Source organism: Heterodontus francisci, chromosome 39 (assembly GCF_036365525.1).
Source record: "Heterodontus francisci isolate sHetFra1 chromosome 39, sHetFra1.hap1, whole genome shotgun sequence".
In the NCBI taxonomy this organism is placed as follows: Eukaryota; Metazoa; Chordata; class Chondrichthyes; order Heterodontiformes; family Heterodontidae; genus Heterodontus; species Heterodontus francisci.
The window spans coordinates 30,850,565-30,869,968 of NC_090409.1; the positions used below are offsets into that span (position 1 = coordinate 30,850,565).

Consider the following 19,404-nt stretch of genomic DNA (forward strand, 5'->3'; position numbering starts at 1 on the left):
TAGAGAGACCCCGATCAGAGAGAGAGAGAGAGAGAGAGACCCCGATCAGAGAGAGAGAGAGACCGATCAGAGAGAGAGAGAGACCCCGATGAGAGAGAGAGAGGGAGAACCCGATCAGAGAGAGAGAGAGAGAGAGACCCCGATCAGAGAGAGAGAGAGAGAGAGAGAGAGAGACCCCGATGAGAGAGAGAGAGAGAGGGAGACCCCGATCAGAGAGAGAGAGAGACCCCGATCAGAGAGAGAGAGAGAGCGAGAGGGAGAGACCCCGATCAGAGAGAGAGAGAGAGCGAGAGAGAGAGACCCGATCAGAGAGAGAGAGAGAGACCCCGATCAGAGAGAGAGAGAGAGAGAGAGACCCCGATGAGAGAGAGAGAGAGAGGGAGAGACCCCGATCAGAGAGAGAGAGGGAGAGACCCCGATCAGAGAGAGAGAGAGAGAGAGAGAGAGACCCCGATCAGAGAGAGAGAGAGAGAGAGGGAGACCCCGATCAGAGAGAGAGAGAGACCCCGATCAGAGAGAGAGAGAGAGAGAGGGAGACCCCGATCAGAGAGAGAGAGAGACCCCGATCAGAGAGAGAGAGAGACCCCGATCAGAGAGAGAGAGAGAGAGAGAGCGAGAGAGAGACCCCCGATCAGAGAGAGAGAGAGAGAGAGAGACCCGATGAGAGAGAGAGAGAGAGGGAGAGACCCCGATCAGAGAGAGAGAGGGAGAGACCCCGATCAGAGAGAGAGAGAGAGAGAGACCCCGATCAGAGAGAGAGAGGGAGAGAGAGAGACCCCGATCAGAGAGGGAGAGAGAGAGAGAGACCCCGATCAGCGAGAGAGAGAGGGAGAGGGAGACCCCGATCAGAGAGAGAGAGGGAGAGAGAGAGACCCCGATCAGAGAGGGAGAGAGAGAGAGAGACCCCGATCAGCGAGAGAGAGAGAGAGAGAGAGACCCCGATCAGAGAGAGAGAGAGAGAGAGACCCCGATCAGAGAGAGAGAGGGGAGAGAGAGAGACCCCGACAGAGAGGGAGAGAGAGAGAGAGACCCCGATCAGCGAGAGAGAGAGAGAGAGAGAGACCCCGATCAGAGAGGGAGAGAGAGAGAGAGACCCCGATCAGCGAGAGAGAGAGGGAGAGGGAGACCCCGATCAGAGAGAGAGAGAGAGAGAGAGAGAGAGACCCTGATGAGAGAGAGAGAGAGAGAGAGGGAGACCCCGAGCAGAGAGAGAGAGAGAGACCCCGATCAGAGAGAGAGAGAGACCCCGATGAGAGAGAGAGAGAGAGAGAGAGAGTCCCCGATCAGAGAGAGAGAGAGAGAGAGAGACCCCGATCAGAGAGAGAGAGGGAGAGACCCCGATCAGAGAGAGAGAGAGAGAGGAGAGAGACCCCGATCAGAGAGAGAGAGAGAGCGAGAGACCCCGATCAGAGAGAGAGAGAGACCCGATCAGAGAGAGAGAGAGAGGGAGACCCCGATCAGAGAGAGAGAGAGACCCCGATGAGAGAGAGAGAGAGAGAGAGAGAGCGAGAGAGAGACCTCCGATCAGAGAGAGAGAGAGAGAGAGAGAGACCCCGATGAGAGAGAGAGAGAGAGAGAGGGAGAGACCCCGATCAGAGAGAGAGAGGGAGAGACCCCGATCAGAGAGAGAGAGAGAGAGAGAGAGACCCCGATCAGAGAGAGAGAGGGAGTGAGAGAGACCCCGATCAGAGAGAGAGAGAGAGAGAGAGACCCCGATCAGCGAGAGAGAGAGGGAGAGGGAGACCCCGATCTGAGAGAGAGAGAGAGAGAGAGAGACCCTGATGAGAGAGAGAGAGAGAGGGAGACCCCGATCAGAGAGAGAGAGAGACCCGATCAGAGAGAGTGAGAGAGAGAGACCCCGATGAGAGAGAGAGAGAGAGAGACCCCGATCAGAGAGAGAGAGGGAGAGACCCCGATCAGAGAGAGAGAGAGAGAGAGAGAGACCCCCGATCAGAGAGAGAGAGAGAGCGAGAGAGAGAGACCCCGATCAGAGAGAGAGAGAGAGAGAGAGACCCGATCAGAGAGAGAGAGAGAGCGAGAGAGAGAGACCCCGATCAGAGAGAGAGAGAGAGAGAGAGAGACCCCGATCAGAGAGAGAGAGAGAGACCCCGATCAGAGAGAGAGAGAGAGCGAGAGAGAGAGACCCCGATCAGAGAGAGAGAGAGACCCCGATCAGAGAGAGAGAGAGAGAGAGACCCCGATCAGAGAGAGAGAGAGAGACCCCGATCAGAGAGAGAGAGAGAGAGAGAGAGACCCCGATCAGAGAGAGAGAGAGAGAGAGAGAGAGAGACCCCGATCAGAGAGAGAGCGACCCGATCAGAGAGAGAGAGACCCCGATGAGAGAGAGAGACCCGATCAGAGAGAGAGAGACCCGATGAGAGAGAGAGAGAGACCCCGATGAGAGAGAGAGAGACCCCGATGAGAGAGAGAGAGAGAGAGAGAGACCCCGATGAGAGAGAGAGAGAGAGAGAGAGACCCCGATGAGAGAGAGAGAGAGAGAGAGACCCCGATCAGAGAGAGAGAGAGAGAGAGAGACCCCGATCAGAGAGAGAGAGAGACCCGATCAGAGAGAGAGAGAGACCCCGATGAGAGAGAGAGAGGAGAACCGATCAGAGAGAGAGAGAGAGAGAGACCTAGAGAGAGAGAGAGAGAGGGAGACCCCGATCAGAGAGAGAGAGAGACCCCGATCAGAGAGAGAGAGAGGAGCGAGAGGGAGAGAGCCCGATCAGAGAGAGAGAGAGAGCGAGAGAGAGAGACCCGATCAGAGAGAAGAGAGACCCCGATCAGAGAGAGAGGAGAGAGAGAGAGACCCCGATGAGAGAGAGAGAGAGAGGGAGAGACCCCGATCAGAGAGAGAGAGGGAGAGACCCGATCAGAGAGAGAGAGAGAGAGAGAGAGAGACCCCGATCAGAGAGAGAGAGAGAGAGAGGGAGACCCCGATCAGAGAGAGAGAGAGACCCCGATCAGAGAGAGAGAGAGAGAGGGAGACCCCGATCAGAGAGAGAGAGAGACCCCGATCAAGAGAGAGAGAGACCCCGATCAGAGAGAGAGAGAGAGAGAGAGCGAGAGAGAGACCCCGATCAGAGAGAGAGAGAGAGAGAGAGACCCCGATGAGAGAGAGAGAGAGAGAGGAGAGACCCCGATCAGAGAGAGAGAGGGAGAGACCCCGATCAGAGAGAGAGAGAGAGAGAGACCCCGATCAGAGAGAGAGAGGGAGAGAGAGAGACCCCGATCAGAGAGGGAGAGAGAGAGAGAGACCCCGATCAGCGAGAGAGAGAGGGAGAGGGAGACCCGATCAGAGAGAGAGAGGGAAGAGAGAGACCCCCGATCAGAGAGGGAGAGAGAGAGAGAGACCCGATCAGCGAGAGAGAGAGAGAGAGAGAGACCCCGATCAGAGAGAGAGAGAGAGAGAGACCCCGATCAGAGAGAGAGAGAGAGAGAGACCCCGATCAGAGAGAGGAGGGAGAGAGAGAGACCCCGATCAGAGAGGGAGAGAGAGAGAGAGACCCCGATCAGCGAGAGAGAGAGAGAGAGAGAGACCCCGATCAGAGAGGAGAGAGAGAGAGAGACCCCGATCAGCGAGAGAGAGAGGGAGAGGGAGACCCCGATCAGAGAGAGAGAGAGAGAGAGAGAGAGAGAGACCCCTGATGAGAGAGAGAGAGAGAGGGAGACCCCGATCAGAGAGAGAGAGAACCCGATCAGAGAGAGAGAGAGCCCCGATGAGAGAGAGAGAGAGAGAGAGAGAGACCCCGATCAGAGAGAGAGAGAGAGAGAGAGACCCCGATCAGAGAGAGAGAGGAGAGACCCCGATCAGAGAGAGAGAGAGAGAGAGAGAGAGACCCCGATCAGAGAGAGAGAGAGAGCGAGAGACCCCGATCAGAGAGAGAGAGAGACCCCGATCAGAGAGAGAGAGAGAGGGAGACCCCGATCAGAGAGAGAGAGAGACCCCGATGAGAGAGAGAGAGAGAGAGAGAGAGCGAGAGAGAGACCCCGATCAGAGAGAGAGAGAGAGAGAGAGAGACCCGATGAGAGAGAGAGAGAGAGAGAGGGAGAGACCCCGATCAGAGAGAGAGAGGAGAGACCCCGATCAGAGAGAGAGAGAGAGAGAGAGACCCCGATCAGAGAGAGAGAGGAGAGAGAGAGACCCCGATCAGAAGAGAGAGAGAGAGAGCGAGACCCCGATCAGCGAGATGAGAGAGGAGAGGGAGACCCCGATCTGAGAGAGAGAGAGAGAGAGAGAGACCCTGATGAGAGTGAGAGAGAGAGGGAGACCCCGATCAGAGAGAGAGAGAGACCCCGATCAGAGAGAGTGAGAGAGGAGACCCCGATGAGAGAGAGAGAGAAGAGACCCGATCAGAGAGAGAGAGGGAGAGACCCCGATCAGAGAGAGAGAGAGAGAGAGGAGAGCCCCGATCAGAGAGAGAGAGAGAGCGAGAGAGAGAGACCCCGATCAGAGAGAGAGAGAGAGAGAGAAGACCCCGATCAGAGAGAGAGAGAGAGCGAGAGAGAGAGACCCCGATCAGAGAGAGAGAGAGAGAGACCCCGATCAGAGAGAGAGAGAGAGACCCCGATCAGAGAGAGGAGAGAGCGAGAGAGAGAGACCCCGATCAGAGAGAGAGAGAGAGAGAGACCCCAGTCAGAGAGAGAGAGAGAGAGACCCCGATCAGAGAGAGAGAGAGAGAGAGAGAGAGACCCCGATCAGAGAGAGAGAGAGACCCCGATTCAGAGAGAGAGAGAGTGAGACCCGATCAGAGAGATGAGAGAGAGAGAGAGAGACCCCGATCAGAGAGAGAGAGAGTGAGACCCCGATCAGAAGAGAGAGAGAGAGACCGATCGAGAGGAGAGAGGAGACCCCGATCAGCGAGAGAGAGAGAGAGACAGAGAGACCCCGATCAGAGAGAGAGAGAGAGAGAGAGAGAGACCCCGATCAGAGAGAGAGAGAGACCCCGATCAGAGAGAGAGAGAGAGACCCCGATCAGAGAGGGAGAGAGAGAGAGAGACCCGATCAGCGAGAGAGAGAGAGAGACAGAGAGACCCCGATCAGAGAGAGAGAGAGAGAGAGAGACCCCGATCAGAGAGAGAGAGAGAGACAGAGAGACCCGATCAGAGAGAGAGAGAGAGAGAGAGAGACCCGATCAGAGAGAGAGATGAGAGAGAGAGAGACCCCGATCAGAGAGAGAGAGAGAGAGAGAGAGACCCCGATCAGAGAGAGAGAGAGAGACCCCGATCAGAGAGAGAGAGAGAGACCCCGATCAGAGAGGGAGAGAGAGAGAGAGACCCCAATCAGCGAGAGAGAGAGAGAGACAGAGAGACCCCGATCAGAGAGAGAGAGAGAGAGAGAGAGAGAGACCCCGATCAGAGAGAGAGAGAGAGACCCCGATCAGAGAGAGAGAGAGAGAGAGAGACCCCGATCAGAGAGATAGAGAGAGAGAGAGACCCCGATCAGAGAGAGAGAGAGAGAGACCCCGATCAGAGAGAGAGAGAGAGAGAGAGAGACCCCGATCAGAGAGAGAGAGAGAGAGAGAGAGACCCCGATCAGAGAGAGAGAGAGACCCCGATCAGAGAGAGAGAGAGACCCCGATCAGAGAGAGACAGAGAGAGAGACCCCGATCAGAGAGGGAGAGAGAGAGAGAGACCCCGATCAGCGAGAGAGAGAGAGAGAGAGAGACCCCGATCAGAGAGAGAGAGAGAGAGACCCCGATCAGAGAGAGAGGCAGCGAGACCCCGATCTCGGTCTCGGTCTCTCTCTCTCTCTCTCTGCCTGTCTCTCTCTCTCTCTCTCTCTCTCTGCATGTCTCTGTCTCTGTCTCTCTCTTTGCCTGTATCTCTGTCTCTGTCTCTCTCTGTCTGCCTGTCTCTCTCTCTCTCTCTCTCTTTGCCTGTATCTCTGTCTCTCTCTCTCTCTGCCTGTCTCTGTCTGCCTGCCTCTCTCTCTCTCTGTCTCCCTCTCTCCATCTCTCACTCTCTGTCCCTCTCTCTCTCTCTCTCTCTTGGTCTGTCTATCTCTCTCTCTCTTCCTCTCTCTCTCTCTCAATCTTTCCCTCAGTCAGTCTCCATTTCCCTGTCTCTCTACCCTGGGTAATCTCCACTACACCACTAATGCTCCCTTTCTCTACCTATCAGGTTTAGGAATGGAAAACATTGGTGGGATATTCGTGGTCCTAATCTGTGGTTTGATCATCGCAGTGTTTGTGGCTGTCATGGAGTTTGTGTGGACAACTCGCCGTTCAGCCGAATCGGAGGAGGTATCGGTAAACACACCTTCCATTGCTAATCCCCTCTCTGTATCACAGGCTATACTGCAGCTCCATTAGATCACCGGGGTAGGTGGGGGTGGAGGTGGAGCGGGGGTGCAAGATGAGGAGTCTGAGGGTCAGGGAGCATCTGTAAGTGTATACTGCCTCAGCCGAGGGTCAGTGACCGCGGTCTCTTGTCGGAGTCAGTGAGTGACCGCGGTGACTCCCCGGGGTCAGTGAGTGACCGCGGTCTCTCCCCGCAGTCAGTCAGTGACCGCGGTCTCTCCCCGGGGTCAGTGAGTGACCGCGGTGTCTCCCCGGGGTCAGTGAGTGACCACGGTGTCTCCCCGGGGTCAGTGAGTGACCGCGGTCTCTCCACGGGGTCAGTGAGTGACCGCGGTGTCTCCCCGGGGTCAGTGAGTGACCGCGGTATCTCCCCGGGGTCAGTGAGTGACCGCGGTCTCTCCACGGGGTCAGTGAGTGACCACGGGGTCAGTGAGTGACCACGGTGTCTCCCCGGGGTCAGTGAGTGACCGCGGTCTCTCCACTGGGTCAGTGAGGGACCACGGTCTCTCCCCGGGGTCAGTGAGTGACTGCAGTCTCTCCACAGGGTCAGTGAGTGACTGCGGTCTCTCCACGGGGTCAGTGAGTGACCGCGGTCTCTCCTCGGGGTCAGTGAGTGACCGCGGTGACTCCCCGGGGTCAGTGAGTGACCGTGGTCTCTCCCCGGGGTCAGTGAGTGACCGCGGTCTCTCCCCGCAGTCAGTGAGTGACCGCGGTGTCTCCCCGGGGTCAGTGAGTGACCGCGGTGTCTCCCCGGGGTCAGTGAGTGACCGCGGTGTCTCCCCGGGGTCAGTGAGTGACCGCAGTATCTCCCCAGGGTCAGTGAGTGACCGAGGTCTCTCCCCGGGGTCAGTGAGTGACCGCGGTCTCTCCACGGGGTCAGTGAGTGACCACGGTATCTTCCCGGGGTCAGTGAGTGACCGCGGTCTCTCCCCGGGGTCAGTGAGTGACCGCGGTATCTCCCCGGGGTCAGTGAGTGACCGCGGTCTCTCCCCGGGGTCAGTGAGTGACCGAGGTCTCTCCCCGGGATCAGTGAGTGACCGCGGTGTCTCCCCGGGGTCAGTGAGTGACCAAAGTCTCTCCCCGGGGTCAGTGAGTGACCGCGGTGTCTCCCCGGGGTCAGTGAGTGACCGCGGTCTCTCCCCGGGGTCAGTGAGTGACCGCGGTCTCTCCCCGGGGTCAGTGAGTGACCGCGGTGTCACCCCGGGGTCAGTGAGTGACCGGGGTCAGTGAGTGACGGCGGTCTCTCCCCGGGGTCAGTGAGTGACCGCGGTGTCTCCCCGGGGTCAGTGAGTGACCGCGGTCTCTCCCCGGGGTCAGTGAGTGACCGCGGTCTCTCCCCGGGGTCAGTGAGTGACCGCATTCTATCCCCGGGGTCAGTGAGTGACCGCATTCTATCCCCGGGGTCAGTGAGTGACCGCATTCTATCCCCGGGGTCAGTGAGTGACCACGGTCTCTCCCCGGGGTCAGTGACCATGGTCTCTCCCCGGCGTCAGTGAGTGACCGCGGTGTCTCCCTGGGGTCAGTGAGTGACCACGGTCTCTCCCCGGGGTCAGTGAGTGACCGCGGTCTCTCCCCGGGGTCAGTGAGTGACCACGGTGTCTCCCCGGGGTCAGTGAGTGACCGCGGTCTCTCCCCGGGGTCAGTGAGTGACCGCGGTGTCTCCCCGGGGTCAGTGAGTGACCGCGGTGTCTCCCCGGGGTCAGTGAGTGACCGCGGTGTCTCCCCGGGGTCAGTGAGTGACCATGGTCTGTCCCCGGGGTCAGTGAGTGACTGCGGTCTCGCCCCGGTGTCAGTGAGTGACAACAGTCTCTCACCAGAGTCAGTGAGTGACCACAGTCTCTCACCAGAGTCAGTGAGTGACCACAGTCTCTCCCTGGGGTCAGTGAATGACCACAGTCTCTCACCAGAGTCAGTGAGTGACCACAGTCTCTCCCCGGGGTCAGTGAGTGACCGCAGTCTCTCCCTGGGGTCAGTGGGGACCGCGGTCTCTCCCCGGGGTCAGTGAGTGACTACAGTCTCTCCCCGGGGTCAATGGGGACCACGGTCTCTCCCCGGGGTCAGTGAGTGACTACAGTCTCTCCCCGGGGTCAATGGGGACCACGGTCTCTCCCCGGGGTCAGTGAGTGACCACGGTCTCTCCCCGGGGTCAGTCAGTGACCACAGTCTCTCCCTGGGGTCAGTGAGTGACCGCAGTCTGTCCCCGGGGTCAGTGAGTGACCACGGACTGTCCCCGGGGTCAGTGAGTGACCGCGGTCTCTCCCCGGGGTCAGTGAGTGACCGCTGTCTCTCCCCGGGGTCAGTGAGTGACTGCAGTCTGTCCCCGGTGTCAGTGAGTGACCACGGTCAATCCCCGGGGTCAGTGAGTGACCACAGTCTCTTACCCGGTTCAGTGAGTGACCGCGGTCTCTCCCCGGGGTCAGTGAGTGACCACAGTCTCTCCTCGGGGTCAGTGAGGGACCACAGTCTCTCCCCGGGGTCAGTGAGTGACCACAGTCTCTCACCAGAGTCAGTGAGTGACCACAGTCTCTCCCCAGGGTCAGTGAGTGACCACAGTATCTCCCCGGGGTCAGTGGGGACCGTGGTCACTCCCCGGAGTCAGTGAGTGACCACTGTCTGTCCCCGGGGTCAGTGAGTGACCACAGTCTCTCCCCGGGGTCAGTGAGTGACCACAGTCTCTCACCAGGGTCAGTGAGTGACCACAGTCTCTCCCCGGGGTCAGTGAGTGACCACAGTCTCTCCCTGGGGTCAGTGGGGACTGCGGTCAGTCCTCCGGGTCAGTGAGTGACTACAGTCTCTCCCCGGGGTCAGTGGGGACCGCGGTCTTTCCCCGGGGTCAGTGAGTGACCACAGTCTGTCCCCGGTGTCAGTGAGTGACCACAGTCTCTCCCCGGGGTCAGTGAGTGACCGCAGTCTGTCCCCGGGGTCAGTTAGTGACCGTGGTCAGTCTCCGGGGTCAGTGGGGACTGCGGTCATTCCCCGGGGTCAGTGAGTGACTACAGTCTCTCCCCGGGGTCAGTGGGGACCGCGGTCTCTCCCCGGGGTCAGTGAGTGACCGCAGTCTGTGCCCGGGGTCAGTGTGTGACCACGGACTGTCACCGGGGTCTGTGAGCGACCGCGGTCTCTCCCCGGGGTCAGTGAGTGACCGCAGTCTGTGCCCGGGGTCAGTGAGTGACCACGGACTGTCACCGGGGTCAGTGAGTGACCACAGTCTCTCCCCGGGGTCAGTGAGTGACCGCAGTCTGTGCCCGGGGTCAGTTAGTGACTGTGGTCTGACCCCAGGTTCAGTGAGTGACCGCAGTCACTCCCCAGGGTCAGTGAGTGACCACAGTCTCTCACCAGAGTCAGTGAGTGACCACAGTCTCTCCCCGGGGTCAGTGAGTGACCGCGGTCTCTCCCCGGGGTCAGTGAGTGACCACAGTATCTCCCCGGGGTCAGTGGGGACCGCGGTCAGTCCCCGGAGTCAGTGAGTGACCACTGTCTGTCCCCGGGGTCAGTGAGTGACCACAGTCTCTTCCCGGGGTCAGTGAGTGACCACAGTCTCTCACCAGGGTCAGTGAGTGACCACAGTCTCTCCCCGGGATCAGTGAGTGACTACAGTCTCTCCCCGGGGTCAGTGAGTGACCACAGTCTCTCCCCGGGGTCAGTGAGTGACCACAGTCTCTCCCCGGGATCAGTGAGTGACTACAGTCTCTCCCCGGGGTCAGTGAGTGACCACAGTCTCTCCCCGGGGTCAGTGAGTGACCACAGTCTCTCCCCGGGGTCAGTGAGTGACCGCAGTCTGTCCCCGGGGTCAGTTAGTGACCATGGTCAGTCTCCGGGGTCAGTGGGGACTGCGGTCATTCCCCGGGGTCAGTGAGTGACTACAATCTCTCCCCGGGGTCAGTGGGGACCGCGGTCTCTCCCCGGGGTCAGTGAGTGACCACAGTCTCTCCCTGGGGTCAGTGAGTGACCGCAGTCTGTGCCCGGGGTCAGTGAGTGACCACGGACTGTCCCCGGGGTCAGTGAGTGACCGTGGTCTCTCCCCGGTGTCAGTGAGTGACCACAGTCTCTCCCCGGGGTCAGTGAGTGACCGCAGTCTGTGCCTGGGGTCAGTTAGTGACCGTGGTCTGACCCCAGGTTCAGTGAGTGACCGCAGTCACTCCCCAGGGTCACTGGGTGACCGCAGTCTCTCCCCGGGGTCAGTGAGTGACCACAGTCTCTCCCAGGGGTGAGTGAGTGACCACAGTTTCTACCCGGGGTCAGTGAGTGACCGCGGTCTCTCCCAGGGGTCAGTGAGTGACCACAGTTTCTACCCGGGGTCAGTGAGTGACCGCGGTCTCTCCAAGGGGCCAGTGAGTGACCACAGTCTCTCCCCGGGGTCAGTGAGTGACTACAGTCTGTCCCAGGGGTCAGTGAGTGACCACAGTCTCTCCCCAGGGTCAGTGAGTGACCACAGTCTATCACCGGGCTCAGTGAGTGACCACAGTCTCTCCCCAGGGTCAGTGAGTGACCACAGTCTATCCCCGAGGTCAGGGAGTGACCACAGTCTCTCCCCGGGGTCAGTGAGTGACCGCGGTCTCTCCCCGGGGTCAGTGAGTGACCGCGGTCTCTCGGCGGGGTCACTAAGTGACCACAGTCTGTCCCAGGGGTCAGTGAGTGACCACAGTCTCTCCCCGGGGTCAGTGAGTGACCGCGGTCTCTCCCAGGGGTCAGTGAGTGACCACAGTCTCTCCCCAGGGTCAGTGAGTGACCACAGTCTATCACCGGGCTCAGTGAGTGACCACAGTCTCTCCCCGGGGTCAGTGAGTGACCACAGTCTATCCCCGAGGTCAGGGAGCGACCACAGTCTCTCCCCGGGGTCAGTGAGTGACCGCGGTGTCTCCCCGGGGTCAGTGAGTGACCGCGGTGTCTCCCCGGGGTCAGTGAGTGACCGCGGTCTCTCCCCGGGGTCAGTGAGTGACCGCGGTCTCTCCCCGGGGTCAGTGAGTGACCGCGGTCTCTCCACGGGGTCAGTGAGTGACCGCGGTGTCTCCCCGGGGTCAGTGAGTGACCACAGTCTCTTACCCGGTTCAGTGAGTGACCGCGGTCTCTCCCCGCGGTCAGTGAGTGACCACAGTCTCTCCCCGGGGTCAGTGAGTGACCACAGTCTCTCCCCGGGGTCAGTGAGTGACCACAGTCTCTCCCCGGGGACAGTGGGGACCGCGGTTAGTCCCCGGAGTCAGTGAGTGACCACTGTCTCTCCCTGGGGTCAGTGAGTGACCACAGTTTCTCCCCGGGGTCAGTGAGTGACCACAGTCTCTCACCAGGGTCAGTGAGTGACCACAGTCTCTCCTCGGGGTCAGTGAGTGACCACAGTCTCTCACCTGGGTCAGTGAGTGACCACAGTCTCTCCCCGGGGTCAGTGAGTGACCACAGTCTCTCACCAGGGTCAGTGAGTGACCACAGTCTCTCGCCGGGGTCAGTGGGGAGGGCGGTCAGTCCCCGGGGTCAGTGAGTGACTACAGTCTCTCCCTGGGGTCAGTGGGAACTGCGGTCAGTCCCCGGGGTCAGTGACTGACTACAGTCTCTCCCCGGGGTCAGTGGGGACCGCGGTCTCTCCCTGGGGTCAGTGAGTGACCACAGTCTCTCCCTGGGGTCAGTGAATGACTACAGTCTCTCCCCGGGGACAGTGAGTGACCGCAGTCTCTCCCCAGGGTCAGTGAGTGACCACAGTCTCTCCCCGGGGTCTGTGAGTGACCACGGTCTCTCCCTGGGGTCAGTGGGGACTGCGGTCAGTCCCCGGGGTCAGTGAGTGACTACAGTCTCTCCCCGGGGTCGGTGGGGACCGTGGTCTCTCCCCGGGGTCAGTGAGTGACCACAGTCTCTCCCCGGGGTCAGTGAGTGACCACGATCTCTCCCCAGGGTCAGTGAGTGACCACAGTCTCTCCCTGGGGTCAGATAGTGACCGTGGTCTGACCCCAGGTTCAGTGAGTGACCGCCGTCTATCCCCGGGGTCACTGATTGACCGCAGTCTCTCCCAGGGGTCAGTGAGTGACCGCGGTCTCTCCCCGGGGTTAATGAGCGACCACAGTCTGTCCCCGGGGTCAGTGAGTGACCGCGGTGTCTCCCCGGGGTCAGTGAGTGATCGCGGTGTCTCCCCGGGGTCAGTGAGTGACCGCGGTGTCTCCCCGGGGTCAGTGAGTGACCGACGTCTCTCCCCGGGGTCAGTGAGTGACCGCGGTCTCTCCCCGGGGTCAGTGAGTGACCGCGGTCTCTCCACGGGGTCAGTGAGTGACCACGGTCTATCCCCGGGGTCAGTGAGTGACCACGGTCTATCCCCGGGGTCAGTGAGTGACCACAGTCTCTTACCCAGTTCAGTGAGTGACCGCGGTCTCTCCCCGGGTTCAGTGAGTGACCACAGTCTCTCCCCGGGGTCAGTGAGTGCCCACAGTCTCTCACCAGAGTCAGTGAGTGACCACAGTCTCTCCCCGGGGTCAGTGAGTGACCACAGTCTCTCCCCGGGGTCAGTGGGGACCGCGGTCAGTCCCCGGAGTCAGTGAGTGACCACAGTCTCTCCCCGGGGTCAGTGAGTGACCACAGTCTCTCCTCGGGGTCAGTGAGTGACCACAGTCTCTCACCAGGGTCAGTGAGTGACCACAGTCTCTCCCCGGGGTCAGTGAGCGCCCACAGTCTTTCACCGGGGTCAGTGGGGGACCGCGGTCAGTCCCAGGGGTCAGTGAGTGACCGCAGTCTCTCCCTGGGGTCAGTGAGTGAGCACAGTCTCTCACCAGGGTCAGTGAGTGACTGCAGTCTCTCCCCGGGGTCAGTGATTGACCACAGTCTCTACCCGGGGTCAGTGAGTGACCGCTGTCTCTCCCCAGGTTCAGTGAGTGACCACAGTCTGTCCCCATGGAGAAACTGTGGTCACTCACTGACCCCGGGGTCAGTGAGGAAAGCGGTCTATCCCCGAGGTCAGGGAGTGACCACAGTCTCTCCCCGGGGTCAGTGAGTGACCGCGGTCTCTCCCCGGGGTCAGTGAGTGACCACAGTCTCTCCCCGGGGTCAGTGAGTGACCACAGTCACTCCCAGGGGTCAGTGTGTGACCACAGTCTCTCCCTGGGGTCAGTGAGTGAGCACAGTCTCTCACCAGGGTCAGTGAGTGACTGCAGTCTCTCCCCGGGGTCAGTGATTGACCACAGTCTCTACCCGGGGTCAGTGAGTGACCGCTGTCTCTCCCCAGGTTCAGTGAGTGACCACAGTCTGTCCCCGTGGAGAAACTGTGGTCACTCACTGACCCCGGGGTCAGTGAGGAAAGCGGTCTATCCCCGAGTTCAGGGAGTGACCACAGTCTCTCCCCGGGGTCAGTGAGTGACCGCGGTCTCTCCCCGGGGTCAGTGAGTGACCACGGTCTCTCCCCGGGGTCAGTGAGTGACCACAGTCACTCCCAGGGGTCAGTGTGTGACCACAGTCTCTACCCGGGGTCCGTGAGTGACTGCGGTCTCTCCAAGGGGTCAGTGAGTGACCACGGTCTCTCCAAGGGGTCAGTGAGTGAGCACAGTCTCTCACCAGGGTCAGTGAGTGACTGCAGTCTCTCCCCGGGGTCAGTGAGTGACTGCAGTCTCTCCCCGGGGTCAGTGAGTGACCACAGTCTCTCCCCGGGGTCAGTGAGTGACCGCAGTCTCTCCCCGGGGTCAGTGAGTGACCGCAGTCACTCCCCGGGGTCACTGAGTGACCACGGTCTCTCCCCGGGGTCAGTGAGTGACCACAGTCACTCCCAGGGGTCAGTGTGTGACCACAGTCTCTACCCGGGGTCAGTGAATGACTGCGGTCTCTCCAAGGGGTCAGTGAGTGACCACGGTCTCTCCAAGGGGTCAGTGAGAGACCACAGTCTCTCCCCGGGGTCAGTGAGTGACCACAGTCTGTCCCCGGGGTCAGTGAGTGACCACAGTCTCTCACCAGGGTCAGTGAGAGACCACAGTCTCTCCCCGGGGTCAGTGAGAGACCACAGTCTCTCCCCGGGGTCAGTGAGTGACCACAGTCTCTCAGCAGGGTCAGTGAGTGACCGCAGTCTCCCCCCGGGGTCAGTGAGGAAAGCGGTGTATCCCCGAGGTCAGGGAGTGACCACCGTATCCCCCCGGGGTCAGTGAGTGACCGCGGTCTCCCCCCGGGGTCAGTGAGGAAAGCGGTGTATCCCCGAGGTCAGGGAGTGACCACCGTCTCTCCCCGGGGTCAGTGAGTGACCGCGGTCTCTCCCCGGGGTCAGTGAGTGACCATGGACTGTCCCCGGGGTCAGTGAGTGACTGCGGTCTCGCCCCGGTGTCAGTGAGTTACCACAGTCTCTCCCCGGGGTCAGTGAGTGACCGCAGTCTGTCCCCGGGGTCAGTTAGTGACCGTGGTCTGACCCCAGGTTCAGTGAGTGACCGCAGTCACTCCCCAGGGTCACTGAGTGACCGCGGTCTCTCCCCGGGGTCAGTGAGTGACCACAGTCTCTCCCAGGGGTCAGTGAGTGACCACAGTCTCTACCCGGGTCAGTGAGTGACCGCGGTCTCTCCCAGGGGTCAGTGAGTGACCACAGAGTCTACCCGGGGTCAGTGAGTGACCGCTGTCTCTCCCCGGGGTCAGTGAGTGACCACAGTCTGTCCCCGGGGAGAAACTGTGGTCACTCACTGACCCCGGGGTCAGTGAGGAAAGCGGTCTATCCCCGGGGTCAGTGAGTGACCGCAGTCTCTCCCCGGGGTCAGTGAGTGACCGCAGTCACTCCCCGGGGTCACTGAGTGACCACGGTCTCTCCCCGGGGTCAGTGAGTGACCACAGTCACTCCCAGGGGTCAGTGTGTGACCACAGTCTCTACCCGGGGTCAGTGAGTGACTGCGGTCTCTCCAAGGGGTCAGTGAGTGACCACGGTCTCTCCAAGGGGTCAGTGAGAGACCACAGTCTCTCCCCGGGGTCAGTGAGTGAGCACAGTCTCTCACCAGGGTCAGTGAGTGACTGCAGTCTCTCCCCGGGGTCAGTGATTGACCACAGTCTCTACCCGGGGTCAGTGAGTGACCGCTGTCTCTCCCCAGGTTCAGTGAGTGACCACAGTCTGTCCCCGTGGAGAAACTGTGGTCACTCACTGACCCCGGGGTCAGTGAGGAAAGCGGTCTATCCCCGAGGTCAGGGAGTGACCACAGTCTCTCCCCGGGGTCAGTGAGTGACCGCGGTCTCTCCCCGGGGTCAGTGAGTGACCCCGGTCTCTCCCCGGGGTCAGTGAGTGACCACAGTCACTCCCAGGGGTCAGTGTGTGACCACAGTCTCTACCCGGGGTCCGTGAGTGACTGCGGTCTCTCCAAGGGGTCAGTGAGTGACCACGGTCTCTCCAAGGGGTCAGTGAGTGAGCACAGTCTCTCACCAGGGTCAGTGAGTGACTGCAGTCTCTCCCCGGGGTCAGTGAGTGACTGCAGTCTCTCCCCGGGGTCAGTGAGTGACCACAGTCTCTCCCCGGGGTCAGTGAGTGACCGCAGTCTCTCCCCGGGGTCAGTGAGTGACCGCAGTCACTCTCCGGGGTCACTGAGTGACCACGGTCTCTCCCCGGGGTCAGTGAGTGACCACAGTCACTCCCAGGGGTCAGTGTGTGACCACAGTCTCTACCCGGGGTCAGTGAATGACTGCGGTCTCTCCAAGGGGTCAGTGAGTGACCACGGTCTCTCCAAGGGGTCAGTGAGAGACCACAGTCTCTCCCCGGGGTCAGTGAGTGACCACAGTCTGTCCCCGGGGTCAGTGAGTGACCACAGTCTCTCACCAGGGTCAGTGAGAGACCACAGTCTCTCCCCGGGGTCAGTGAGAGACCACAGTCTCTCCCCGGGGTCAGTGAGTGACCACAGTCTCTCAGCAGGGTCAGTGAGTGACCGCAGTCTCCCCCCGGGGTCAGTGAGGAAAGCGGTGTATCCCCGAGGTCAGGGAGTGACCACCGTATCCCCCCGGGGTCAGTGAGTGACCGCGGTCTCCCCCCGGGGTCAGTGAGGAAAGCGGTGTATCCCCGAGGTCAGGGAGTGACCACCGTCTCTCCCCGGGGTCAGTGAGTGACCGCGGTCTCTCCCCGGGGTCAGTGAGTGACCATGGACTGTCCCCGGGGTCAGTGAGTGACTGCGGTCTCGCCCCGGTGTCAGTGAGTTACCACAGTCTCTCCCCGGGGTCAGTGAGTGACCGCAGTCTGTCCCCAGGGTCAGTTAGTGACCGTGGTCTGACCCCAGGTTCAGTGAGTGACCGCAGTCACTCCCCAGGGTCACTGAGTGAACGCGGTCTCTCCCAGGGGTCAGTGAGTGACCACAGTCTCTTCCCAGGGGTCAGTGAGTGACCACAGTCTCTACCCGGGGTCAGTGAGTGACCGCGGTCTCTCCCAGGGGTCAGTGAGTGACCACAGTCTCTACCCGGGGTCAGTGAGTGACCGCGGTCTCTCCCCGGGGTCAGTGAGTGACCACAGTCTCTCCCCGGGGTCAGTGAGTGACCACAGTCTATCACCGGGGTCAGTGCGTGACCTCAGTCTGCCCCCGGCGTCAGTGAGTGACCACAGTCTCTACCCGGGGTCAGTGAGTGACCACAGTCTCTCCCCTGGGTCAGTGAGCAACCGCGGTCTCTCCCCGGGTCAGTGAGGAAAGCAGTCTATCCCTGAGGTCAGGGAGTGACCACAGTCTCTCCCCGGGGTTAATGAGCGACCACAGTCTCTCCCCAGGGTCAGTGAGTGACCGCGGTGTCTCCCCGGGATCAGTGAGTGACCGCGGTCTCTCCCCGGGGTCAGTGAGTGACCGCAGTCTCTCCCCGGGTTCAGTGAGTGACCACAGTCTCTCCCCGGGGTCAGTGAGTGACCACAGTCTCTCACCAGGGTCAGTGAGTAACCACAGTCTCTCCCCGGGGTCAGTGAGTGACCACAGTCGCTCCATGGGGTCAGTGAGTGACCGCGGTCTCGTCCCGGGGTCAGTGAGTGACCGCTGTCTCTCCCCGGGGTCAGTGAGTGACCGCGGTCTCTCCCTGGGGTCCGTCAGTGACCGCGGTCTGTCCCCAGGGTCACTGAGTGACCACAGTCTCTCCCCAGGGTCACTGAGTGACCACAATCTCTCCCCGGGGACACTGAGTGACCGCTGTCTCCCTCTGGGGTCAGTGAGTGACCGCAGTCTGTCCCCGGGGTCAGTGAGTGACCACAGTCTGTCCCCGGGATCAGTGAGTGACCACAGTCTCTCCCCGGGGTCAGTGAGTGGCCACAGTCTCTCCCTGGGGTCAGTGAGTGATCGCGGTCTCTCCCCGGTGTCAGTGAGTGACCACAGTCTCTCACCAGAGTCAGTGAGTGACCACAGTCTCTCCCCGGGGTCAGTGAGTGGCCACAGTCTCTCCCCGGGGTCAGTCAGTGACCACTGTCTGTCCCGGCTTCAGTGAGTGACTACAGTCTCTCACCAGGGTCAGTGAGTGACCACAGTCTCTCCCCGGGGTCAGTGAGTGACCACAGTCTCTCACCAGGGTCAGTGAGTGACCACAGTCTCTCCCCGGGGTCAGTGTGTGACCACAGTCTCTCCCCGGGGTCAGTGTGTGACCACAGTCGCTCCCTGGGGTCAGTGAGTGACCACAGTCTCTCCCGGGGTCAGTGAGTGACCACAGTCTCTCACCAGGGTCAGTGAATGACCACAGTCTCTCCCCATGGTCAGTGAGTGACCACAGTCTCTCGCCAGGGTCAGTGGGGACCGCGGTCAGTCCCCAGGGTCAGTGAGTGACCGCAGTCTCTCCCTGGGGTCAGTGGGGACCGCGGTCTCTCCCCGGGGTCAGTGGGGACCGCGGTCTCTCCCCGGGGTCAGTGAGTGACCACGGTCTCTCCCCGGGGTCAGTGAGTGACCGCAATCTCTCCCTGGGGTCAGTGAGTGACCGCAGTCTGTCCCCCGGGGTCAGTGAGTGACCACGGACTGTCCCCGCGGTCAGTGAGTGACCACAGTCTCTCCCCGGGGTCAGTGAGTGACCGCAGTCTGTCCCCGGGGTTAGTTAGTGACCGTGGTCTGACCCCAGGTTCAGTGAGTGACCGCAGTCACTCCCCAGGGTCACTGAGTGACCGCAATCTCTCCCCGGGGTCAGTGAGTGACCACAGTCCCTCCAAGGGGTCAGTGAGTGACCACAGTCTCTACCCGGGGTCAGTGAGTGACCGCGGTCTCTCCAAGGGGTCAGTGTGAGACCACAGTCTCTCTCCGGGGTCAGTGAGTGACCACAGTCTCTCCCCGGGTCAGTGAGGAAAGCGGTCTATCCCCGAGGTCAGGGAGTGACCACAGTCTCTCCCCGGGGTGAGTGAGTGACCGCGGTCTGTCCCCGGGGTCCGTGGGTCAGTGAGTGACCGCGGTCTGTCCCCGGGGTCAGTGGGTCAGTGAGTGACCGCGGTCTGTCCCTGGAGTCAGTGAGTGACCACAGTCTGTCCCCGGGGTCAGTGGGTCAGTGAGTGACCGTGGTCTGTCCCCGGGGTCAGTGGTTCAGTGAGTGACCGTGGTCTGTCCCCGGGGTCAGTGGGTCAGTGAGTGACCGCAGTCTGTCCTTGGGACCAGTGTGTGACCACAGCCTGTCCCCGGGTCAGTGGGTCAGTGAGTGCCTGCGGTCTGTCCCCGGGGTCAGTGAGTGACCTTAGCCTGAGGAGGCAGCGAGTGTTACTTTAACCCAACCTGTCCGAGTAGGCCTCAGGCCTCAGTCAGCAAGTACAAAACATGGGCAGGAGAGGAGGAGAGAATATACCGGGAGCCGCGCTGCCGGGTGCCCGCGATGTTGAAGGGTTGGTGTTGATGGGGCAAGTAGTGAGCTGACTGCGAGTTTGGCCAAAGTCATTCTAACCTGACCACTCTCTCTCTCTTTCCCCTGCGGCAGATCTCAATGTGTCAGGAGATGCTGAGCGAACTCCGCCACGCGGTGTCCTGCAAGAAGACCTCGAGGTCGAGACGCCGCCGGAGGCCGGGCCGGGTGGGCGTCTCCGTCTCCAAGCAACTGAGGGCGGGTCGCGACCTCCGGCTCAGCAATGGCAAGTTGTACTCGGGGGCCTCGGGGATGGAGCCTGCCCTGGGACCTGGGCCGCAGCGACTACTGGATGACGTGGCTCCTCTCCGGGGCTGCACCCACATCCGCATCTGCCAGGAGTGCCGCCGGATAC

The 19,404-nt window shown here is 61.0% G+C and overlaps 1 protein-coding gene across 1 annotated transcript in view; it reads right to left on the reverse strand.

Annotated features, from left to right (window-relative positions):
- LOC137352862 (zinc finger protein 665-like) overlaps positions 1 to 19,085 on the reverse strand; it is a 101,812-nt gene extending 82,727 nt beyond the window's left edge. Inside the window, exon 1 of the mRNA XM_068018713.1 lies at positions 18,996 to 19,085. Coding sequence (XP_067874814.1) covers positions 18,996 to 19,085 — 90 coding nt within the window. The remainder of the gene's footprint in view (positions 1 to 18,995) is intronic.
- Positions 19,086 to 19,404: the final 319 nt, after the last annotated feature.